The 25191-nt window shown below is 42.5% G+C and overlaps 2 protein-coding genes and 1 long non-coding RNA gene across 5 annotated transcripts; 1 reads left to right on the top strand and 2 right to left on the bottom strand.

The window, feature by feature from the left end:
• The first annotated feature begins 8 nt into the window (after positions 1 to 8).
• LOC102236364 (hemK methyltransferase family member 2-like) lies at positions 9 to 10298 on the top strand. Of its 2 annotated transcripts, none has more exons than XM_023329389.1 (7): positions 9 to 807; positions 890 to 976; positions 2214 to 2304; positions 2467 to 2550; positions 2619 to 2760; positions 2829 to 2947; positions 9642 to 10298. In XM_023329389.1, the coding sequence occupies exons 1-6, from the start codon at positions 569 to 571 to the stop codon at positions 2942 to 2944; spliced, it is 759 nt and encodes a 252-aa protein (XP_023185157.1). In that variant the 5' UTR covers positions 9 to 568; the 3' UTR covers positions 2945 to 2947; positions 9642 to 10298. The 2 variants fall into 2 exon arrangements, with proteins under 2 accessions (XP_023185157.1, XP_023185156.1); XM_023329388.1 differs by lacking the exon at positions 9642 to 10298 and adding an exon at positions 4169 to 4413.
• On the bottom strand, positions 2971 to 9137 carry gart (phosphoribosylglycinamide formyltransferase, phosphoribosylglycinamide synthetase, phosphoribosylaminoimidazole synthetase). Of its 2 annotated transcripts, none has more exons than XM_023329334.1 (23): positions 8633 to 9137; positions 8381 to 8471; positions 7952 to 8024; positions 7722 to 7871; positions 7506 to 7601; positions 7261 to 7435; positions 7072 to 7183; positions 6889 to 6957; positions 6684 to 6809; positions 6528 to 6615; positions 6156 to 6410; positions 5850 to 6081; positions 5566 to 5660; positions 5388 to 5497; positions 4993 to 5191; positions 4670 to 4921; positions 4435 to 4587; positions 4157 to 4360; positions 3940 to 4080; positions 3737 to 3867; positions 3531 to 3672; positions 3311 to 3426; positions 2971 to 3238 (listed from the first exon to the last, which is right to left on the bottom strand). In XM_023329334.1, exons 4-23 carry the CDS (start codon positions 7864 to 7866, stop codon positions 3047 to 3049), a joined length of 3033 nt encoding a protein of 1010 aa, XP_023185102.1. In that variant the 5' UTR covers positions 7867 to 7871; positions 7952 to 8024; positions 8381 to 8471; positions 8633 to 9137; the 3' UTR covers positions 2971 to 3046. The 2 variants fall into 2 exon arrangements, with proteins under 2 accessions (XP_023185102.1, XP_023185101.1); XM_023329333.1 differs by having other exon boundaries at positions 5566 to 5663.
• A 5917-nt stretch (positions 10299 to 16215) lies between the features above and the next one.
• Positions 16216 to 24603, bottom strand: LOC111607602. Its single transcript, XR_002752364.1, has 4 exons — positions 24565 to 24603; positions 24157 to 24297; positions 23743 to 23896; positions 16216 to 18164 (listed from the first exon to the last, which is right to left on the bottom strand). It is a non-coding gene; the product is annotated as an uncharacterized LOC111607602 (long non-coding RNA).
• Between the last annotated feature and the right edge of the window lie 588 nt (positions 24604 to 25191).

Raw genomic sequence — 25191 nt, forward strand, 5'->3', positions numbered from 1 at the left:
TCTTGTTTTAGAGCCACCGTCTCAGATCCAGGGACACGAAAAGGCTCAACAACCCGAGAAACTAGACCTGGATGATGGTAGAACTTTAGGATGTCATCAAGTAAAGATGTTACATAAAAGGCAGAAATTATGTGCAATATTCACAATCCTTTGAATGAAAGTAGTAAAAGTGATTTCTTCAGTCAGTTGCTTACTACAGAGAACTCCTGCAAGTGTTTGAAGGAAATGCAAATAATTTACTTTCTAAAAGTATATCAGAATTTAACAAATTAGATGAATTTGAAGGAATGTAGAGAACCAAAAATGTCTAATTATCTGAATGTATTTGATGGGGAAAAAAAGAATCGTTGTATTTCTCTGTTTTTCAGAAGAATCAAATTATGCAGAACGGCGAATCTTCCACTTTAATCCAGTTTCTTAAACGGTGGTTTACGGTTCTTATAATGGACATGAAGACTGGCAGGTTTAAGCATCACCGTAGCAGTTTTGGAAATGCGGCCGCTCTTGTAATGTTTCCTCCTGGGCGGCAGGTGGCGCTGGACACCAACGAAACGCTCCACACCAACACATGGTTTTTGTTTGGCAGATCACAGCAGAAAGCGTTTATAGAGAAGAACTAGTGTTGGGTTATTCAGGGTTTTCTGTACATGACGTGGCTAACATGAGCAGCAGCAGCAGCAGTTACCCCACGCCGGTTTACTCCCACGCCGGACGCGGAAGCTTCCAGGACGTGTACGAGCCCGCGGAGGACTCGTTCCTGCTGATGGACGCGCTGGAGAAAGATGCAGAGACGCTGCAGCAGATGAGGCACGGCTGCACTTTCCCCCCTGTGGATGATGTTTGTTTCCGTGATCATTGTGTAACTGTGGGCCGTTCACGCTCTTTGCAGCCCCTGCGTGTGCGTGGAGGTGGGCAGCGGCTCCGGAGCGGTTTCTGCTTTTCTGGCGTCGGTGGTCGGACCTTCGGCTCTTTACCTGTGAGTCACTGACACTTTATGACCTGCAGACACGATAGTAGGAAAAACGCACGACTGTTTACACGTTATTGTCGAAATCAGCGCAAAGAATCGTCTGGTAATTTAAATAAGGTTTGAATGTGGGAAGATTTCAACGCGTGTGGAAAAGTAAAGTGTTGAGAAAATCCTGTAAAAACTCACGAGGTGAACCAAGAAACATCCACGGGGGCCGAATCAGATCCTGAATGTTAGTATTTAGTGAAAAATTTACTTTTATGGGGACAAAACAAACATTGTGTTTTGTAAAAAGCAATATCAGCATTCCCAACTGTAATCCATGTAATCCAGAAGTTTCTGTAATCGTTGGTAATTAGAATTAATGAAGAACAAAAAACCAAATAAAATAATGAGTGGTGTTTATTGGCAAATACTGAAGATCATAATAATATGAATGTAGGTAGTTAATGTTAATATATGTAGCCACAGCGCAGCACTGATTCTCTGTGTATTTAGGATTAGAGCAGTCTATTATTGTATGTATTTATCTATTATTATATAAAAGTGTAGGGTCATCACAGTAGAGTGTGTCTTTTACATACATAAATATGTAGTGAATTTACCACACATTAAGACTCAATAGACTTGGTCCAGAGATGTTTCATGTGACCTCACAGCTTGTCAGTAGTAGCTCTATGGTGGCAGGCAACAATTAACACAAAGCCTGGGGATAGCAGACAAACTCCTCCCTCTTGAGAGTCATCAGGATTCTGTATGTAGAGTTGTTTAGGCCATGGTGTAAATATATTATTTTGTCATTAAAATATGTTTCAAAGTCAAATGTGGTCTCAGCTCTTTCTGTTAGCCTCTAGACTCCAAATGAGTAAAAGAGATGGAGTTAAAGTTACTTCTTCCTTCACCTCACTTCACTCTGTTATCAATACATGTAGTAAATAAAAAGAAATTCCTCAAATAGAGTAAAAATAATCAGAAAAGGTTTCAGGAAGAGCTACATAATCTGCTCTTTAAGAAGATGGAGATTATTTTGTGAAATGAAGCCTACTTTGATAGGAATCGTTGAAGAGACAGTGCCATGTTCTTAATGCAGATAAAGAATGACATAGTATGATGGTTTGCTTCAGAAAAGAAGAACGTCATTACAAAAACTGAAGATGTAGAAACTCACTAAAAACGTAAGCAGTGCTGCATGATGACAGTAAAGTCAAACCAGCTCTCCTGTAATGTTATTTGTGACTTGCAGCTGCACCGACGTGAATCCAGCTGCAGCTCAGTGCACAGCCAGAACCGCCTGCTGTAACCGGGTCACCCTGCAGCCCGTCATCACAGACCTGGTACAGATCACGGAGAAAAGTTCCAGAAGTTTATCCATATGTTTTTTAATGAAAGTGTGACTTTAGCAAAGCATTATGAAGGAAAGAGTTACACAGTGTCATTGTAAGTCCAAGGAAGCAATTAGTAATGTTTGAAATAGTAAAATGATCTCTGTTTTGCAGGTGCAGAGTCTTTTGCCAAGGCTTAGTGGGAAGGTGGACGTCGTCCTGTTCAATCCTCCATATGTGGTCACTCCATCAGAAGAGGTATGTATGTATGTAGCTAGATAGATAAATTCTTAGATGAGTATCTAATGACCTGTTGAACCGTTCAGGTGGGCAGCAGAGGTGTAGAGGCGGCCTGGGCCGGAGGAGAGCGAGGCAGACGGGTCACCGACAGGTTCCTCCCTCTGGTTCCTCAGCTGCTCTCCAGTAAAGGCCTGTTTTACCTGGTCACCATCGCCGAGAACAAGCCAGGTCAGTAGAATAGCTTATGATGCAAAAACTAATCCTAATGAGAAACTAAAGGCTTTGTTTCCCCACAGAGGAGATTATCGGGTTAATGAGCCAGTTTGGGCTGGAAGGAGAGACCCGCCTGTCAACCAGAGCTGGGAATGAGAGGCTGTCGGTCCTGCGTTTCCATAGAAACCAGCAGAGGTGACGGGTAAGAGTCTTCAATGTAAGGAGTACAATTGACAGTGATGTACTTTATTGTAAACTATGGTTTCTGATCATTAGTCAGACATGCATTAGTAGAGACAGTTCAACGCTGTTGCTTCCAGACTATGTTTCCATCTGGTCCCAGTTGCACCGCTCCACTGGCCACCAGCTCCAGAGCTTTAGGGAACGCTTTGTGCTCGGCCTCCCTGATTCTGGCCGACAGACTTTCCTCTGTGTCTCCAACCAACACCGGAACGGCTTCCTGGACCACGATGGCGCCTGCATCAACCTCTTCCTAGAAGAACAGAAGAACTTTTATTGTGTGGATTTATTTGATGAGCTTTATATGTGTTAGCGCAACACTTACAGCTACAAAGTGGACGGTGCACCCAGTTATCAGCACTCTGGCCTGGAGAGCCTGTTGCTGGGCATTGACCCCTTTGAATGAAGGCAGCAGGGAGGGATGAATGTTGAGGAGCCTCCCTAAAGTTAAAGTTACAGTTACTCGGGTACAAAAGAAAAAACCAGCACAAAAATACATTTTATTTTTAAACACAATAAAACTTTACACATAAACAGACTTTTACCATGCCATTTTTTCACAAAGATCCCAGTCAGGATCCTCATGAAACCAGCAAGGCAGACCAGTTCCACTCCAAACTCTTTAAGGAGAAGGTCAATGGTGGCATCAAACTCAGCTCTGCTGCCATACAGCTTGTGATCCACAACCTGTTGGAAGACAAAAACAGGGATGAGTAAAACTTCACATTAATTAGGATGAATCCTAACCTACCCTGGTCTGGATGCCGGCCAGCGCTGCTCTCTTCAGACCCTGAACTCCAGGTCTGTTTGAAACCACCAACACGATCTCTGCTGAGCTGCCTGGAGCTTTAGCCTGATCAATCAGGGCCTGCAGATTGGTACCTGAAGACAAACAAAGATGCACTTGCAGCAGGAGCCTCACTGCTAAACATGACATAAAGACTTCTAACACACCTGTACCAGAGATGAGAACTGCTACTCTGCTCTTCTTGGGTGCTGTGATTTGATTTCCATGGAAACCATGTTCCTTTACGTCCACAGTCCCAGCATTCATCAAGCTCTGCTTCAGGTTGAAAACCACCACAGAAGAAACATCTGGAAAAAAGGATGTTTAATATGCATTAGATTAAACATAACCTTAAGATGTTGACAAGTGCATTTGTTTTCTAACCTGGTTGCTTAGGAACAAGAGAGCCCACCACCCAGGCTTCATCATGGACCTGCAGCTGAGACAGAACCTTCTGAGCATCGGCCGGACCGACCACCAGAACCGCACCGAGCCCACAGTTGAAGGTTCTGCTCGTCTCCTCCTCACTCAGAGATCCTTCTTCATAGAGCCAAGAGAAAACAGCTGGAATCCTCCACTGGGACGCATCTGAAAGAAACCACAATAAGACTTTCTTCCTTCCATTAAACTCATTACAATGAGTCTGTCTGCTTTCCTCTCACCCAACTCTGCTGCCAGACCCTGGGGCAGAACCCGGGGCAGGTTCTCCAGAAGCCCCCCACCGGTGATGTGAGCGTAGGCTTTAACCGCCCCGCTGCGCAGGACGGGCAGCAGCAGGCGGCTGTAGATCTTAGTAGGAGTCAGCAACACCTCGCCTAGAAAGAAATGATTAAAATGTAGTAAAGGTTTTTCTGAACTCACAACATTGACATAAAACTTTATTTAAAAGAAACTGACCGACAGTCTGGTCCTGGTTCCCAAACGGAGCAGCAGAGCTCAAACTCAGTTTGCTTCTCTCCAGAACTTTACGGACCAGACTGAAGCCGTTGCTGTGAATCCCAGAGGAAGCCACGCCGATCAGCACGTCTCCCTCCGAGATGTCCTGTAGCCGTGGCAACAAGGCGCCCCGCTCCGCCGCGCCGACACAGAACCCGGCCAGGTCGTACTCTCCGGCAGCATAAACACCGGGCATCTCTGCCGTTTCACCGCCTGTCAGATGGTTCAGAATCATCATGAAGTCCGTTTGGGCGACAGACCGGCTGCGTCGGGTCGGTTTTTACCCAGCAGGGCGCAGCCGGCCGCCTCACACGCCTTGGCGACGCCGCCGACGATGGAGGCGGCAACTTCTACATCCAGACTGCCGCAAGAGAAGTAGTCCAGGAAGAAGAGCGGCTCGGCGCCGTGAGCCAAAACATCGTTCACACACATGGCAACCAAGTCCTGACCCAGACCGCCATGACGGCCACAGGCCTGGGCGATCTGGGGAACAGAACCAGGAATCACTCAATAGAACCAGGAATCACTCAATAGAACTCATTTACTACATTTGACTGAAAAGCTTGAAGCAAAACAATAACACTATATTTCCCCCTGCAATATTTTATTTGCAGTACAACATTAAATACATTTCTCCTTTGTTTTAAATAATACACTTTAAACACTTCTCTACTCCCACCTTCAGCTTAGTTCCAACACCGTCTGTCCCAGAAACCAGGATCGGGTCAACAAACCCGGCTGCCTTCAGGTCAAACAGTCCAGCAAAACCTCCCAGCTCTGCATCGCAGCCTGAGAAATAAAGAGATGAGTGGAGCAGAAACAAACACTCCCTCTGTTACCAAACAGCAGAGCGTTACCGGGTCGGGTCGTGGCTCTGGCCAGAGGCTTGATGATGTCCACCAGCTGGTTCCCAGCAGCGATGTCCACTCCGCTGTCCTTGTAGGTCAGACGCCTGCTGGAGGAAAATGGTTTAAATGTTGGAAACCTGAACGATCTTCACTGCATGTCTACAAAAACTAAACTACTTACAACTGGAAATAATTACTGATATACACCAAGTCAATTTTAAGAGCTTTAATCTTTATTTGGAATATTTATAACCAACACATTTCACTACAGCAGCTCCTTAACATCAACAGACCGGTTCTGGTTCTGGTGAGCGATGGCCCGGTGGCCGATGTCTCGCCGGTACACGGCGCCCGGGAATCCAACAGCAGCCACGCCCTGATTGGCCGCCTGCAGGGCGACCTCCAGGCTCGACCTCACCGCCGTCACGGCCAGCACTCTGCCGCCACTCGACACCACCCGGTCGTCCTTCAGGGCGGTGCCGGCGTGGAACGCCTGGAGCCCGGCCTCCTGCAGCCGGGTCAGACCTGCAGCACCAAAGATTAGTCACACAAAATACTTCTACATGTGGTCCAGAACCAGAACCCTGCAGCAGGCCCACCTGTGATCTCGACCCCTTTCACGTAGGAACCCGGGTATCCTGCGCTGGCCATCACCACGGTAACAGCAGAGCTGCCCTGCTGCCACACGGGGACGTTAGAGGCCAGGTTCCCGCTTACGGTGTTCATGATGACGTCATAGAGGTCGCTCTGCAGCAGAGGAAGAAGAACCTGGCATTCTGGGTCGCCAAAGCGACAGTTGAACTCCAGAACTTTTGGCCCCCGATTGGTCAGCATGAGGCCCGCGTACAGAACGCCTGGAAACACAACACAATCTTAAAGACTTTACTTTTCCTACATCACCCTTTGACTTCCCTTTAAACTATACAATAATCTCATTTCACTACCCTTCGATCTGTTAAGAACCGTTTTACCCATATAAGGAGTTCCTTCCTGCCTCATCCCATCCACAGTCTTCTGCAGGATCGACTCTCTGATCTGCTGCAGCAGCTCCTCGCTCACCTGCGAGGGACAAATCAGCTATAAACCAGAGAACAGATAAATGACCCTAGCTAATGTCTCCTAGCAACCTGTGGGGTGGGGCAGTAGGCTCCCATCCCGCCCGTGAGGGGCCCCGCGTCTCCGTCCTGGAGTCGCTTGTGGTCCTGAGCCGGTGGCATCGGAGAGACCCAGGTACCGTCGCTGAAGCACAGACACTTAAAAAAAAACCCAAAACATTTAGTCAATACAGTTTTTAGTAAAGGCTATTAAATAGAGAAAGTCAAATGAACTCACAGACACTTCCTGTCCCTCCAAAAGCTCCTCAATAACAACCGTTGTTCCTGCTGACCCAAAGGCTCCGTCCTACAAGAACAGAACTAGGATTTTAGTCCTACACAAATTGTGTATTTTTGGAATTAACACAAACTCTTTAAAGTTGCATTAGCTCGGTGTGGAGTGCTTTGGGTACTTTCATACCTTCATGATCTCCATGACGGCCCGGCAGGCTTCGTCCCGATCGCCGGCGACGATGACTCCCTTCCCCGCCGCCAGCCCACTGGCCTTCACCACCAGAGCTGGAAAGTCGGCGCTGTGAAGAAAATCCAAATGGATTCAGAACCAACATTTACATTTGGGTTTCAGTAGAGAACTAGACTCTGAGCGGACCCGCGGATGAAGCTGCAGGCGTCCTGCGGGTCGCTGAAGGAGCCGTAGCGAGCCGTGGGAACGCCGTGACGCTCCATGAACGCCTTTGCAAAACTCTTACTGGACTCCAACCGAGCCGCCGCAGCAGACGGTCCAAAACACAAAATGCCCGCCGCCGTCAGATCGTCCACAATACCTGCAGAGACGATACGGGTCAGAACCACCTGAGGTTTGATCCCACAATAAGAAACTGGAATCGACTCCACCTGCTGCCAGCGGCGCCTCGGGTCCGACTACGACCAAACCGACGTGGTGGTCCTTACAGAACTGAGCCAGGATGCTGTGGTTGCTCACCGACACCTCTGCAGAAACGCAACAGAAAGCTACAGATGCTCACCTCTGTTTTTCAATTCTGTCCAGTGACTTCAGCTAAAATACATCCTATGTTGAGCAGTTAGCAGGTCCAACAGCCCCTCAGGTACCAGAGTTGCTGATCTTGCCGCAGCTGGCGGTTCCTGCGTTTCCGGGAGCCACCAGAACCTGCTGGACCCGGGGCGACTGGGCCAGCTTCCAGGCCAGCGCGTGTTCCCGTCCCCCGCCTCCTACCACCAGAACCCGCTCCGCCATCGCAACTGGAACCACAAGAGATTCGACTTGAAGGAGGATTTCCTCTCACCGTGTGAAGCCACGGTGTAATTATGCAAGCGCTGACCTTTAGCAGGAAGAGCCGTGACCTTTTCCAGGGGATGGAGGTCCGATGAAATCGTAGAGATCAAACAAATGAGCTGGAAGAAAAACGAAACTGGACTTTTAACACAATCGGCATTGATGTGGAGCCCCAGATTACTGCAGAAACAGAGTAAAGATAAACGGGCCAATCTCTGGGAGAACAGAGAGTCCAGTGTTGGACCCTGGCTGAACATGTTCAACTCTGATTGGAGTCACTGGGCTCATGTGACCTCCTGAAACCAACTGATAGAAAAGTACATCTAATAAGCTGGGAGCAGATTTAAAATGCCGCTAGAAAATAATGAAGGTTTTATTTGCATCCATCACATTTAAGCGTTTCTTTTCTAAATATTGTTGACTTTAAAGTGAATCTAGCAGCAAAAAGACGTCGACATGCACAACATTTACCAACCTCTGTTGTTATGAACCAAGAATTACTCGCAGCCCGTTTCGCCTGCTGTGCTTTCCCCGCTCTCCGTGGGTGGACTGACCCTCCGTGGAAGCTGCGGGGACACACGTGACGCAACTAAACATTAACACACACACACACACTGCGTGGAGTCACAGTGAGAAAAACATGCAAAGTTTGCACAAAAACTAAATTACTAACGAAAAAAGAGAGAGAACAGAGAAGCTAAAACCGTCGACACGTGTGGAGTCTTACCTTCACCAAATGATGGGAGGAACACTTTTTGGATTCCACTACTTCCTATGGGAGAGAAGCGCAAAGCATCACGGGAGACGTAGTTCGTTTACCGCTAAACTGTGAAATAGTTAACATTTACCTTTAATGCACTTTCTAAAGCAATAATGAAGCTTCAATCATCGTTAGAGCTAAAATAGGATTTTAACTATTTCACTACCATAGATGTGGTTAAAATCTATGGCCAGCAAACACAACAAAGGGAAGAAGTTTATCAGATTTAAGAGTTACTACTAACAACATTACTTCCTGAAGTTTCTTAGGAGACCACTCAGATGTTGCTCTGATGAAAACCACCCGTGGGATGAAAGTGCAGAAAACCTTCGGGTCGATGGATTCGCCACTGAGCAGCTGTGCTGGTTCAAACACTTTAATAGGAGTACTAGGTTTTCGATTTCTCCCCAGACTTACTGAAACAGTGCCAAAAGAACCAACGACTGATGGCTCAAATTAGCATCCATTCTTCAATTGTAAATGTGGTCGTTGACCGTCAGGCCAGTGTGAATAGTCCATGTTGGGGGTGGGTATCTATGATACCAACAGTAGATCAGATCTCCTGTAGGTAATGCTCTTCAGTCTAGTTTTGAAGCATACATGAAGTGGTTTTGGAGAGATGTGACCTTTTGCAGCTGATCCATGATGTTGTGCTGCATTATCCAGTCTAAGTCTAAGGAACAATTGTGCAACTGTGAGATGCGTTGAGGCCATTACCAGGGTACTTATAAGGTAATGGCCTTATTTATTTACAGAACAAAAGCAATCCTTCAGGTCATTTGGACTAACTCCAGCATTTCTAGTGTTTTAAGCATCTGGAAGCACCTTAGGCTCCTCCCCCTTTCAGGTGACAACAAACACCTTTATTTTCATGTTTTCCTTTGTATTAGTTGAGCTGTAAAACTTTAGGTCAGATTTGAACTTTTTCAGGTTTTTCTCAGTTTTCTGCTCATTTCCAGCCAACATTTTATTGCAGGAAATCATTTCAGGAAGGAACCAGAAGATTCAGGAGTCTGGGAGATGTGACTGTAACCGACCTGAACACTGAGGCCCCAGAGCGCCCCCTGCAGGATCTGCTGCACCATCTCCGTTTCCAGCAGCAAATCAATCATCTGTTGGTCCAGACAGAAAAGCTGAAGCTGTCAGTGAAGCAGATCTGAAGCTGAGCAGCAGAAACCCAGAAGAACTGGAAGCATCAGCAGGAGATGAACTGGACCTGTGCGAGGACGCCGCCAGTGGTCCATATGGTCGGCTGTCGTTTTCTGTGTGTGTCCGGCTGACTCACGCAGAAAGCCACCAACGCTGCGGCTGCTCCCACCGCAACAAACCGGATCAGATGGCGGTTTTCCTCTAATGCTGGAGATCCGCTTCAATCTACAGTGTGCTGCTTTAGATTTGACAGGCAAGACGCACAGTAAGAATAGTTGTAGAAGAATATGTTGATAAACTCAGCTTTTCAAAAATTGTGGCTAATTATGATTTAACAAAAGAAGAAATTTCACTTTTTCTGCAACAAAAAGTGAAACAGTTTGAAAATTGCTGTGTTTACTCAGGTTGTATTTGTCAAATAAAATCTGTTAGATATGTAATATTGAAGTATTAAAAAGAAGAGAAAATCTTTAATGATTTAGAGATGCTTTTACAAAGCAACATGCTGTGTTCCTGCTCTGCCTTAGTATAAATAAAAAAGGACAGAAAGGAAAAAGTTATATATTGATTTATTTTTTATTAAAATAAAAAACTTAGTTTTTTATAAATTGTTTTGCTACTTAAACCACTTTTTTTCTGGAATAAATTACCAACAATTCTATTTGAGATACTCCGATGTGTAATATTTTTTTTAAAGTACATGTTTCATCTGTTAAAGAACAAATACTCAGGATGTCTTTTTTTTTTTTTAGTTAGGACTTGTTGTCAAATGTTGTTTCTTTCTCCGTTTACGACGTAGCAGTGAGCTACATGCTTCTATAAAATGTAAGCGTCCACATTTGCCTCCCATCCAGGCTCTCCTACTGTCGATAACAGAATTTACCGCGCCTCTCCCACCAAAATCAATTTCTACACTCTGCGCAGTATTGAGCCGGGTTCTGCTGGAGGTGTCTTCCAGTTTAAGGAGAGTTTTTCCATTCCACTGTCACCACTTGCATGACGGACCACTTTAAAGTCAACAACTCAATGCAAGCGGTTTCCTGCTGTTGCTACGTGCTCATCCAGGAGGAGTGAATGATGAAAATCAATAACTCAATAGCATCTGCTAAATTAACCTTGCTGTATTGTTTAACTAGAATCAATTGAAATGTATCTGTGATAGAATTGAAATGATTGATGTACTTTTTGTGTTGCAGATGCTGCCTTATCACAGTGCAATTGGAGCTATCTGAACATTGCACTGATCAGATGGAAATAACGAAATGAGTTGGTCCTTTCTGATCAAATAAAAACATAAATTTCTTCTTTTTGTAAGCAGAACGAGCAATGTAAAACAGGCAACTAGCAATATACTGCTAAAATCGGAGTCTGTAGCATATTTTATGTCACATGGCTGCAGGTGGGATGGGAACTCGGGTGCCAACGCTGCAGCTTGAGAGAATAAGGTGATGCCTGTGCCTGGCTGGTTTTGTCTCTCCAAAGACAAAAACTAAAGCTGTTTGAGAATATTTCTAATTGTTTCACACCAAAGAAAAAAACTGCTGCGCTCTTCAGTTAAGTTTGATTCTATGTATGTATGTAATCAATGCTTGTTTTTTTTTTCTTGGTGCAGGGGATCATACCCAAATATAGCTTTACCAACCTTCTTTTTACGATGACGTTTCATAGAATTGAAGATGCTGCATCCATCCATCGACTTACCCAATGCTGGAGCCCTTCATCATGTTGCTGATGGATCCGCTACCAACATCAATAATCTATCTACAAATCAATGTCACAGACGTTTGCCATATAGAATATTTTTTTAATGTTTTCTCATGTTGAAAAACCTAAGGTTTGTGCTAACCATAGTATGTACACAACCCACAACCCTGTGCATGTTTTGTTCTAACTCTGAGCATGCGTATGTGTTAATATCTAAGTTAAGTCACCAAGAAACCAGACCATACATGTCAAAATGAACTGCAGAATAGCATGGTGCCTCTCAACTTTGCTGTGATAATATCAAGACTTTTTTAGCAATTACATTGACTGCTTTGAGTGTGGTAAGTACCAGAAGAGCAGTGGTTGTCAAATTTGCTACTTAAGGTGTTAATGAGCAGTGACTCTTTTCTCCAAGATAAGTGCTCAACCATAGTTACAACTTAAATGCTTAAGCACATGTACATACAAATGCTCCCCACTTTTTGTGAACGTAAGTGGGAAAACAAAAGGTAATTTGTTGTTTAGGAATGGTGCAGTATGAGCATACTTCAGCCAGGGATAGAACTTTAAATTTTTCCAGTGGAAAGCAACTTAATGAACAAAACTATCCTAACTTGGATAGCGCAGTGGATTACATATGTGCTTAGTACCTAAAAATACTAGGTTCAAGTCCTGTTTCCGACAGACACCGACCTTTAAAAGTTGGAGTTCTCCCAACTTTTTTGTAAACAGGACAAACAAAAAGTCATGTTTTCATTAGAAATGCTCAAATTTGCACTCCCAACATTGTGGCAAATATTTTCAGGAGAGGTGAAGATGTAACAGGTGGGTCAGTGACATTAAGCATTTGTTGTAAAAATTGGGTGTTATTTGCTTTGTAACTAATGTCCTCATAAAGAGTCTAATATCTTTTTCTACAACCCAGGATGAAAAAAAGTCAATGTGTAGTGAAACTTTAAGAAAAAATACAAAACCTTTTTACTTGCTGTTGATCTCCATAAAAGCATTTCAGCCAGAAATAAAATCAAAGGATGACAGTGAATCACATTTGTGGTATTTGTAGAAGTTTGAGCGTCTAGGTTGCCAGGTGCTTGGATGGCACACTGGATAAAGACTGTGCTTTGGTTCCGATGGTTCTTAGTTCAAGACCTGCTTAAGGCATGGTTTTAAAATTTCAAGAGGAAAACTGACTATGTGGTATTTGTAGAAGTTCGAGCGTCACGGTTGCCAGGTGCTTGGATGGCACACTGGATAAAGACTGTGCTTTGGTCCTGATGATTCTTAGTTCAAGACCTGCTTAAGGCATGGTTTTAAAATTTTACAAGGAAAACTGACTATGTGGTATTTGTAGAAGTTCAAGAGTCACGGTTGCCAGTTGCTTGGATGGCACACTGGATAAAGACTGTGCTTTGGTCCCGATGATTCTTAGTTCAAGACCTGCATGGTTTTAAATTTTCAAGAGGAAAACTGACTATGTGGTATTTGTAGAAGTTCGAGCGTCACAGTTGCCAGTTGCTTGGATGGCACAGTGGATAAAGACTGAGCTTTGGTCCCGATGATTCTTAGTTCAAGACCTGCTTAAGGCATGGTTTTGCTGTAAAATATTGTGAGGATGAACAGGTAATTCCCCAAGCAGAAGAAGTGGGGGGGCTGGGGGGGGGAGAGGAGAAGAGGGGGGGACAAGCAGAAGAAGAGGGGGGGGCTGGGGGGGGGAGAAGAGGGGGGGGGGACAAGCAGGAGAAGTGGGGGGGTTAACGGGGGGGGGGTAAAGCAGAAGAAGTGGGGGGGGCTGGGGGGGGAGAAGAGGGGGGTCAAGCAGAAGAAGTGGGGGGGTTAACGGGGGGGGACAAGCAGGAGAAGTGGGGGGGTTAACAGGGGGGGGGGATAAGAGGGGGGGGGACAAGCAGGAGAAGTGGGGGGGTTGAAGGGGGGGGGGGAGAGGAGAAGGGGGGGGGTAAAGCAGAAGGGGGGGGGACGAGCAGGAGAAGTGGGGGGGTTAACGGGGGGGGGGAGAGGAGAAGAGGGGGGGGGACGAGCAGAAGAAGTGGGGGGGAGAGAGGAGAAGAGGGGGGGGACGAGGAGAAGAGGGGGGGGACGAGCAGAAGAAGAGGGGGGGGGGGAGAGGAGAAGAAGAGGGGGGGTGACGAGCAGAAGAAGTGGGGGGGAGAGAGGAGAAGAAGAGGGGGGGGGACGAGGAGAAGAAGTGAGGGGGGCTGGGGGGGGGAGAGGAGAAGAGGGGGGGGCGAGGAGGGGGGCACAAGAAGAGTAGGGGGGACAAGAAGAGGAGGAGGAGAGAGAGAGTAGGGGGCACAAGAAGAGTGTCCCCCTCCCCCCCGTAGGGGGGGAGGGGGACACTCTTCTAGTAGTGTTCCCCTCCCCCCGGAGGGGGGAGGGGAACACTACCAGAAGAGTAGGGGGGACAAGAAGAGGAGGAGGAGGAGGAGGAGGAGCGGGGGGAGGGCAAGAAGAGTGTTTTTTAAAACCATGCTGGTCTTGAACTAAGAATCACCAGGACCAAAGCACAGTCTTTATCCAGTGTGCCATCCAAGCAACTGGCAACCGTGACGCTCGAACTTCTACAAATACCGCGTAGTCAGTTTTCCTTGTGAAATTTTAAAACCATGCTGGTCTTGAACTAAGAACCATCGGGACCAAAGCACAGTCTTTATCCAGTGTGCCATCCAAGCAACTGGCAACCGTGACGCTCGAACTTCTACAAATACCGCATAGTCAGTTTTCCTTGTGAAATTTTAAAACCATGCAGGTCTTGAACTAAGAACCATCGGGACCAAAGCACAGTCTTTATGCAGTGTGCCATCCAAGCAACTGGCAACCGTGACGCTCGAACTTCTACAAATACCGCATAGTCAGTTTTCCTTGTGAAATTTTAAAACCATGGCGGTCTTGAACTAAGAACCATCGGGACCAAAGCACAGTCTTTATCCAGTGTGCCATCCAAGCACCTGGCAACCTTGGCACTAGAACCTCTACAAATACCACAAGTTTGGACCCAGGAACGTGATCTTTTAAAACAATCCCTTAAGCAGGTCTTGGAAACCTTTGAATCCCTTAATATTGCACCTGCCTCAAAATGTGAATTTGTATCAAAGAATCAGCATACTTCGATAGCTGAGGTTTAATTAGAATGTTCTGGTTTGCACAAAACATCTTATTTAGACCCAGTCAAATGATGAATGCCATCATTTTTTAATAAGCTATAAAGTGCTTTGTTTTTTGGTTTTGAAAGGCTGGAAGTTGATACCACACTTATTTGTTCCAAAACGTAGCATGTTTGAAAATTAATTTCAGCCACAACATGATAAACCACAACTGATTTAAAAATAATTCTAATATACACTGGCGAACTGCTTTGTGTATCGGTGTGGGAACAATCGTCTCATCTTAAATGTGAACAAAAGAAATGTGATGATTGTAGATTTCAGGAGGAACAGGATTAGCTCAAACACTGTTCCCATCATGGCAGAAGAAGTGGAGATGGTTGAGGAATATGAATACCCTTGTGTTCACCTGAACACCAGACTGCAGATGCAGTAGGGAGGCCGTCTACAAGAAGGGGCAGAGGAGACTGTAATTTTTGAGCAATCTAAAGGTCTCATCTCTTCTGCAGGCAGCTGTTGGTGTAGCAGCATCAGACCCAGAAACATAAAAAGGCTCAAAATCCTGATAAAGAATGCTGGTTATGTTTTGGGGTCGACTGTATAACGTTTGGAGATAATGCAAAGAAGGATCAAGAAAATTATGGACAACCATGACCATCCGCTTCATGAGAGTGTTCTGGAAAAATGGTGTCTTCAGTCAGAGGCTTCTTCAAATTCGATTTCAGACATACCGCTAGGAAAGATCTTTAATGCCAACACCCAACTCTTTGACGAAGTTGAATTAATGAGGTAAGTTTAATTTCCCTTTGGAATCAATAAATAATTTTTGAATTTCAATAAGGGATGGCTGAAGATGGTTTTTCAGTGTTTCCAGCTGCCTTCAGCTAATCACATTTATTGAACTGCCCCCTTTTATGATAACTCCCGGCACAAGGAGTTATATTTATGGTGTCAACTTGGTAAATTTTTAGTAAAAGCCTTCACCAGGTAAAAAGGTTAACTTAAGTTAACAATCTACTTTAAGTATTCTCTGTTCATTAAAAAGTCTGTATGCTAGATGCATGGTGTGGTCATGATTCACAGCATACATTATGCCAAGAAAGATTTTGCTGTGTCAGAAGGAAAGCAAAACAAAATTTTAATTCAGGAATTTAACCTCTCTGATGGTCAGATTGTTTTTTAAAAAAATAGAGTCATTGAATGGAAAAAATATATACATATACAGTACCTATTGCAAGATTTTCATTCTCTGATGTGTGTTGCTTCCGCATCATTTTAATACTAAGTACACATGACCAAAAAAACAGTGATGTGTCTGGAAGGAAGAATTAAAAACAAATGCCATCCTATTTTTCAGAGACACTTTAAACAATCGATGGCCCCTCCAGAGTAATCCATATTCTCCAGATCCATATTTGCAAGTCCTGAAACATCAATTATCGTGTTGAATTAGTATTCAGAAGCCAGAAATGACGAGTAAGGCCTGCATATAGCAACACACACGGACTCCTCTCCAGATACTGAAGCTTTTAATCATGTATAAATCACACACACACACACACACACACACCAAATTCACATTCACCCCAAATAGCAATCCTTTTGTGAAAGGGGAAGTAAGGGCCCGAGACGGGGCGTGAAGCGCCGCTCGCTACCTAACGTACATAATGAAAAGTGCAAGCTCCGTCATTTTCTGGAGATAAAAGTGTTCTGATGAGAGCGGTAGACAATAGCACCACATTAATCTCCTTGACGTACCAAGCTTTTGCTTTAAAACACTCGCTTCCCCCATTCAGGCCCGCTGTACGCTCCAAAAGCATATCTGGTTTTGTCACACACACACACAGAATAACCTCTTGCAAATAAGATGGAAAATTGCTCAAGAGACAAAATACATGGACTGACTTGCATCATAAACACATGTGCACCCCATCAGACTTGGATGACAATAGACATATTTACATGGACAAACTCATATGCTCCTGGAATCAGCAGAAGTTTTATAAAGCACAAGAAAAAAAAAAAGCTCTTTTAATGGGAGAAATCAAGCCATGTGGATTTCACTTCATTTTCAACTGGAAAACATTATCAACCAGTCTGCTCTGTTTAGTATGGAAAAATGTCAGGCAATTCTGATTGGTCTCCAGGTACTTCAAGCTTGAATTGAGGTACCTTTGAATTGGGACATTTGGAAAGACTGAGATAAACGACGGCCGTCTCTGAGCTGCCAAACGCTTCCCAACTTGGAATAATGAACTGAATTAAAGGTTTAGAAAGTAACAGGTCAGACATTTTCTGTACACTGCTTCACAAATCAACAAAAAAGACAGAAAGAAAGAAATTCGAATCCAGACATATTGTAGCCTGGTAGCACAATAGAACCCTGCTAAATCTGAGAAGTGGGTTAAAGGCATGATTGGTGAGTTTTACAGGTCTTCATGGACCAACAACACTTTCTAAGTTATCACTGAAATATGCATCATGTATGAGCAGCAAAAGTTTATCCAACAGGCCAAAAATAACTGCATCTTCCATAATTCAAGTTTCATCAGTTTGGATCTGAACCCATTTCAGTCCAGATGAACAGTTTTTTTTAAGATTTTAAAAAATAATAACTGTATATATTGTATATACACACACACAATGATACATCAGATGACTGATGTATGCAAACCCGATCTACCAAAAACAGTACAGAATATCTGTGTACAGGAATATCTTAAAACATGAATGACACAGAAAATCCATTTTTCAAACGACAGTGTTACATGACCCAATGTTCTGTAAATCACCTTGAAATTGTCCTATTTACTTTTTGAACATGTACAATATGATAGACAAAAAAAATGCTAACAAGACATTTTCTGCCGTTTCCCTTTTCTTCTCGAACATTTGAAGCTCCATCTCTTCCTAAGGTTACAATAAGCTCAAAATGATGAGTTTGACCTTTATATTTCTGAGTTGTTTTGTTTTTTTAAATGTTATGCAGGGCAGATTTATCGTAATATTGCAGGACAGCATACAGTATGCGGTGCCTGAGAAGCATCTCATTCTTCCACCTTAGAAAATACTCCTTCATATCACCCTAAATATGAAGGTACAGTATACAGCTTTTTCTAATATTTTGCCAAGTGATTGATGGTTTGCTGAGCTGTACAGATCGCTGATTCTTGGGTATAAAGTGACGTGACGGTTTGACAAGCTTGAATAGCTCATGATCAGATGTTGGTATGAAATCTCTTCAGTTGGAAATTGCTTCTTCTCCATGTGGTTCCTCCTCCTCTCCCCGGACCCAGAGGTTGAGCACTGCTTTGCATACTCTGGACATTTTCCTGCTGATTTTGCAACACACCGATTTGTGCTGGTGCCCTTTAGTTGTGCGGACCAGATAGAGTGCAGCCTTTGTGAGCAACTAGCCCCTTCGCTAAGTTGAGTACAAACTAAATACAGACTTCCATTTTATGTCCTCATGCGGGGTGAGGTGAAAACGTTTCAGGTCTCATCAAATGGAGAATGATCAACTTACACTGGAAGAAAAAAAAACACACACATAGAACACATGAATTATTCATGACTCAGCAGAAGATAAGGACCTCTTTGGCTGTTAAGTCATCCCTCTAGATGCCAGGCAACATCTGTTTGAGCAATTGGTCCCTTGCTACCTGAATGGTTAATTACCCAATGATTAAACTGGTTGACCGTATCGACACGGGGGTTTTTAGAGCCTCAAAAAGCAATACAAAGTCGGAGAAATATATATATATATATTTTTTTAAAACACTGATTTCTCAGAATTCTTCCTCTAGAACCTCAAATTGGTCCAGAAAACAAGTTCATTTCTTAAAACATTTTAGGTTTTCTTATTTCCTGTCAGCAAGTTAAGCTAACCTGGCTGTTTTCTTTGACTGTTCAAGGTTTTAAGATTTTAGCTCTTAAAGCCTGAATCTCTCTTGTTTCTGTGAAATGTTAAAACACTCCAGATTTAAAAGTTTATTTTTTTCCCTCCTTCAGTTATTGTTGAAATCTTTTCTCATAGCACACCGTAGACATTTTGGAAATTAAATGTTTGAACTGTATTTTTTATCAAGTTAGAGTAATAAAAGTTGTTGGCTACAAAAAGGACATAATGCCTTCACCGAGAGTGGCATTACATTAAAAAAACTACAAAAAGGAAAATGAAGCTCTTTAAAAGAATAAAATTCAATATCATAAAAAAGTCCTTGTATTTATTATTTTGCCATTTTACTTTGTGAATTATTTTCTGGTATCTTCTCTGGTAAACCCAAAATAGAAAACAGATCTGGCCTTTGCAGTTGAAGTACCTGTAGTAATAAATTAAGTGAACAATTGTTCACTTAAGAACAAATTTTCTTTCACTTTAGAGTAAAAGCACAGAGGTAAAAAAAATAAATAGTAGATGCAGTTGTAAGGTCTTTTGCATAACAGTAATGTGATGTTGGTCTTTGAAATCTAATTATATTTCAGAAATACTGCAAAAATTGCCCATTTTCTAAATTGTGTCTATAGACGTTAAAAATCGTGATTGGCCAAACAAAATGCAACGGATCTTCTAAAACAAAGGGGGAGTCACTCTGAGTATCAAGGAGTGCATAAGTAAGTATTTCTTTCCCAGGATCCTTCACAGAGGACAGAAAAACTGGAATAATACTTGATGTGGCAGAAATGTTTCGGGTGAGTGCATGAGATAAAACACTGTGAGAAACCTGAGCTGTTTCTTCTGGAGAGATTGAAAACTGCTGACCAACATCCTGACATCTCACTCTGTCCTTGTGTAAACAAGTAGGATGATGTCGTCTACACTCTCCACAAACATGCCGCGTTTTACAGTCTTTCAATAAATGGCCTTTCCTTAAACATCCAAAACAAAGATGGTTCTGATATATAAATGATCTTTTGTCTTCCATTGATTTAACTGCAAATTTGGGACATTTAGCAACACTGTGTGATATGTCTGTACAAACCAAGCAAGGCAGTTTAGATTTCAGAACATGACCAGTTTCTTGTTTCTTGAACTCCGTACTGGTATTAAAAGTCTTAGCTTTCCTGGAAAGATCATTTGAAGACGTTTTAGACTTTAACAAAAATGGAGAAGCAATAGGATTACATGCTATACGTGCTTCCTTTTGTATAAATCTAGAAAAACATTCAAAAGATGGATATTCTCCACACCCTTCAAGCACTTCAACAACAACTCTACTCCATTTACGTACAACCCAGTCTGGTCATTTCTTCAACATCTTATGATTTTCTTCACAATCATTTAAGATGGACAGTCCTTTTACTTGAGGCATAGCCTCTTCACAACTTTTCAAAAAGTCAGCAAAATCTCTGAGAGATAATGGATCATTTGGTGCAATCTTTGGCCATGACATAAGTTTATCCCTAAATGGGTTTCCATATCTGTCCTGTACAACTGACCAAGCACCCTCATATGCATCCTCAGAGCTTCTGTAAAAGAAACCTTCCACAGCCTTTCGGGCTTCTCCAGAGAGATAACCTTTCAAATACAACATTTTTTCCCCAACAGAGATGGATTTTGAATCAATTAAAGTTGTAAATGATATCTTAAAGTCCACAAATTTCAAAGGGTCACCTAAGAATATGGCAGGTTCAGGAACAGGAAGGCGACTTAAACTCAATGAGCTCGTTAAGGCTTCAGCCAAGTTTACTGCAGGAATCTCAGAGCTTGAGGTGGTAGAATTGATGCAGCCCTTGCAGCTGACTTTCTTGGGTGTTTTAAAATTTGCACTGATTTAACCTCAGGCTTAAAATCAAGATTTTCCCCTTCTACCCCATCTTCAAGTCTGCTATAAACATCAAGCCGAGCTGCAGCCATTTTAACTTCCATATCTGTTTGCATTACCTTTAACTTGCTCTTCTCCTCATCAAGCTGCTGTAGCACTTCAGCTTCCTTCTGCTTCATTTCTGCCATAATCTGGGACTCATGACACTTCCAGTCACATTCAAGCTTACTGACTCTCGCATGTTGAGCTTCAATCTCCAACATGGATTTAACTTGTACCTTTTTAGCCGCAAGATCAGCTTCTGCCATTACACGCCCTTGAGAAACTTTGGAGCTGGTAATTGATGAACCACATGAAGAACATTCAGTAGAGATTTCTCCAAAAACAGACTGATATTCGTCTCTATTTAAGACTTCTCGCACTCTTTCCTTTTCAACTTCTTGATAAAATTTTTCTTCAACAATACCCCCTTCTAAACGCTTACACACAAGATCATAAATCTCATTTGTTAGTATAGTACAGGCATCTAGTTTCTGCACAATATCTGGAGTATTTAAAGAATTATGTTGAAGAAACTCATAATTCTGTTTCACTTTATCAAGACTGTTTTGGATCTGCTGATTTATTTCATCCAGATTTTCCTGAGAGCAAAAACCCTTTAATTTCGTCCTGGCTTCTCTGGCGATTTGTTTCCAGGATGCATAAGATTTAATCCATAAACAATCTGCGTCATACTTAATTTAGAAAACTCTTAATTTACTTTAGTCTACTATCTGTTACAACATATATACACATACATACTTTTAAGTACAATTCAACAACCTGGATGTCCATGTGACAATATTTTATTAACATTTATTTTAAAAAAACCCTACTGTATTGTTTTTACCTCTAAAATAAATATTTCTCAAATATCAATTGTTACAGCTAATCATGGATCCATTTAAGTGAATTTAAAGCAAGGACACTCTGCGGTCGGAGATTCGGATCAACTGACAAAACAGTTGGATTTTTATTTTGCAGATTTTGGTTCAGCTGCTAAATAAAAGCTGGAGACTTTATATTTTGGAAACCAGTGTAGAGTCTGAAAACTTGTTATATATTTAAAACTCAATAATACATCCAGGCTGAAGCCTTTGTGCTATGAGTGACCTACACATTCAACAGACTCAGGCTGCCATATACAGATAAACACCACAGCTGGGAGGTCCAACATATACAAACAGTGGTGCCAAAGCACGTTGACATGTGGCAAGAGGAAGATGGAATCGAACCTACGCCCTTCCTATTACAAGACAACAACGCTACTCTCAGAATCTTGACTTTTGGATCCCACAGAGGAATGTTACTGACAACCTCAAAATATACTTCAGTTTTCCTGATTCAGCTCAATTCTTCCTCTAAAACCAGGTTCTGAGTCTCTGACGTCAGCAATTATAAATCACTGCAATTAATAAACATGATTTGATTTTAAAATAATTGGACATCATTTATTCTCCTTGTTAATTTATCATTTCTCTTTCATACGTTTTATTCATTGTTAGCTTTCAGTGCCTGCGATGGACTGGTGACCTGTCCAGGGTGAACCCCGCCTCTCGTCTGGTGACAGCTGGAGCTGGGCCCCACCGGCCCCCCTCACCACCCTGCAGGGATCAACGTGTTCAGATCATGGATGGAAAGATTTGATGGTAGATTGTCTCCCTTAAGACCTCACTGAAAACAGCTTCATAGTTGATGCCTCAACATCAACTGATTCTATCATATTGCTGACTATTTTTTCTACTTCTAACATAAACAGGTAAAGAAGTAACCTAGAAATGTTTTCCCAGCCCAGGCATCCGGTCCCAATCATCATCAGTTCTGATGATGTCACATGCATAGCGAGTCCGCTACGTCTTAAAATTGTAAGTCAGACTTTTTTCTTTGCCATTTTTCTGTACTCTTTAAAATACAAATGTTCTTTTTTGTAGGTTTCTGTAAAGTGCAGTGAATGGGAATGTTCTGCCGTTGATCCTCACTGTTCTTAGGAAGGAGAAATGTCAGTATGTTTGCAATAATACTGGAATACTGTGATATTAAATTAAAACAATACTCTGTCCTTGGTTAAATATTTTTCACATTTCCTCTAAAGTGTACCTATTGTTTCATTGTACTAATTTTCATAAGCATGTTGTCTGCAAATTTTGAATGTATTGACAATTTGTACAATTCTGTAATAGTATATTGGCAATGTACTCTTGAAAAATGTAAATATATTTCAAATAAAATGTGATTTGTTATGCATGCCTGCATCCAACTCTATGACCAACATTCACCATCCGACCCGATGGAACTGGAGAGGTTCTGAAGGAGGAATGGCAGAGGATCCCCAAATCCAGCTGTGAAAAACTAGTTGCATCATTTCCAAGAAGACTCATGGCTGTACAAGCTAAAAAGGGGTTTCTACTGAGCAAAAGGTCTGAATACTTATGACCATGTGATGTTTCAGTTTTTCTTTTTTTAATAAATTTACAAAGCTTTCTACAATTCTGTATGTTTTCTGTCAAGAGGGGATGCTGAGTATACATTAATGAGAAATAATATGAACTTTTCTGAGATCAGCAAATGGCTGCAATGAAACAGAGTGAGAAATTTAAAGGGGTATGAATACGTTTCATTCATTAATTCACCAGGGACTTTGATTTTCCTCATTAAAACAAAATCAGAGTAAAGGAAAAACATGGATATTTGAAATGTCCGTGATTGTATTCAGTGACTCAAATATAAAATACATAAAACAACTTTCCTAGCAAGTTGGCAAACAGCTGTGGAAATTATTGCTGTGATTCAACCAACAGTTTTATGATTTTCTAATGAGCAAACATTTAAAACCAGAAAGACTCAGAAATGGAGCGATGGTCAGAAAGAGGTCAAGTTTTCCATATTAAAGAAAGTCCATAAAGTAACGCATTTGATCCAAAATGTCTGATTCAATCTGGATTTTCTACTGATAAAAGCCCAGAGAAATCCTCTCTGATCAATAAATTATTGACTTCATATTGAAATATTTTCCATCCACCAATCAGGAACCCAGATATCTCAGCCGGGCCACAAACACTCAGAACCTACTGGTACCAGTTTGACTCCAAACTGGGAGCAAACTCAGCTTGTTGTCTGGGTTACAGATGAAAACTCAGAGAAAATCAGAGTTCCTGATTGAAACCAGGTGCTGCAGCTCTGCATCATAACCAGAACCAGAACCAGAAACAGGCCCAGTTCTGGTTCTGGTTCTGTCCAGCAGCTCAAAGAGAGAAAACCCAGTCAGGACTGGAAACCAGAAGAATGTGGAGTTAAAACTCACCTGATCAGATCTTTGCTTCACCTTCTGTTCACACAAACCGAGTCGGAACGAACTGGACCCGATTCTCCAGAACTTGAACCGGACCCACCTGAGGCTCCGCCCCCTCTCACAGCAGAGGTGTGTTGCTAATGAGAAGAATCCTGTCTGATCATCACTACCAGGAAATAAATGGAAAATAACAACCAGTTCACATTTCAGTTTAAAGATTATTTATGTTTAAACATTTCAAGATTTTTTTCCATGACTATTTCATTAAATTAATAAAGATTTTCAAGTTGATCAGATTCAGTTTTATCTATAAAGACTTTTATAAAATAGCCAAAGCTGCACCAAGTTTCTGCTCAGCAACACAATAAACCACTAATAATAGTTTCTGCTTGTTCTAATCCTCAGCGCTCACGTAGCAGAGCTCACTTCATTTAAGCCTCCTGCCTCTGACTCCCCAGAGGATCCATCACTCTGCGTCTCTGAGGTCTGAGTCCGGGTCCAGAAAATTATCTTTACACCCGTCTGGCCCCCCGGCACTGCAGAACAGGACATTACCTGTCCAGATCGCTACCAAAACATTGACAAAAAAACAGAAATATAAAATACAGCGGACCTAATTCAAACCTAATTCAACATTTATAAAGAATCCTATGTCCTTTTTTCTTGCACCCCTTCAAATAAAGTCTTACCAAATTTACTTCCTTGCAACCACATTGTTTTAAATAATATCACACCCTGGTTCACTTACACCTGCTTAGTTGTTTATGCTGTGGATTAATTTCACATTGAAACATTGTAAATAAAACATCAGCAAAACAAGAAGTGAACACTCACCTGATCCAGACGCTGCTCTTCTTCTTCTTCTTCTTTTTTTTTGGCGGTTGGCAAGCAACTTATTGATGTGCATTACCGCCATGAACTGGAATGGAGTGTGGATCGGGATGCTACATATATTTTCCCCCAACCCCCAAAAAAGAAAAATAAAAGAAACCTTATATCCTTTCTATCAATTTCGTTTTCTTAAGATAATTTATTAAATAACAAAAATATACAGACTCTGCTCTGCTGCTGCATGGAGTCTGAACCGGTTCTGATCCAAACCTGACTAGAGCTGACACACCTGAGGCTCCGCCCCCTGACCCAGCTGAGGCTCCGCCTCCTTCCAGGTGATAATAAACACCTTTATTTTCATGTTTTCCTTTGTATGAGTTGAGCTGTAAAACTTTAGGTCAGATTTGAACTTTTTCAGGTTTTTCTCAGTTTTCTGCTCATTTCCAACCAACATTTTATTGCAGGAAATCATTTCAGGAAGGAACCAGAAGATTCAGGAGTCTGGGAGATGAGACTGTAACCGACCTGAACACTGAGGCCCCAGAGCGCCCCCTGCAGGATCTGCTGCACCATTAACCAGACAGAAATGGCAGTTTTATACAAGTTATTATTCTAATTCAATAGCTGATT

This window comes from Xiphophorus maculatus, chromosome 24, assembly GCF_002775205.1.
Source record: "Xiphophorus maculatus strain JP 163 A chromosome 24, X_maculatus-5.0-male, whole genome shotgun sequence".
NCBI classification, from domain to species: domain Eukaryota; kingdom Metazoa; phylum Chordata; class Actinopteri; order Cyprinodontiformes; family Poeciliidae; genus Xiphophorus; species Xiphophorus maculatus.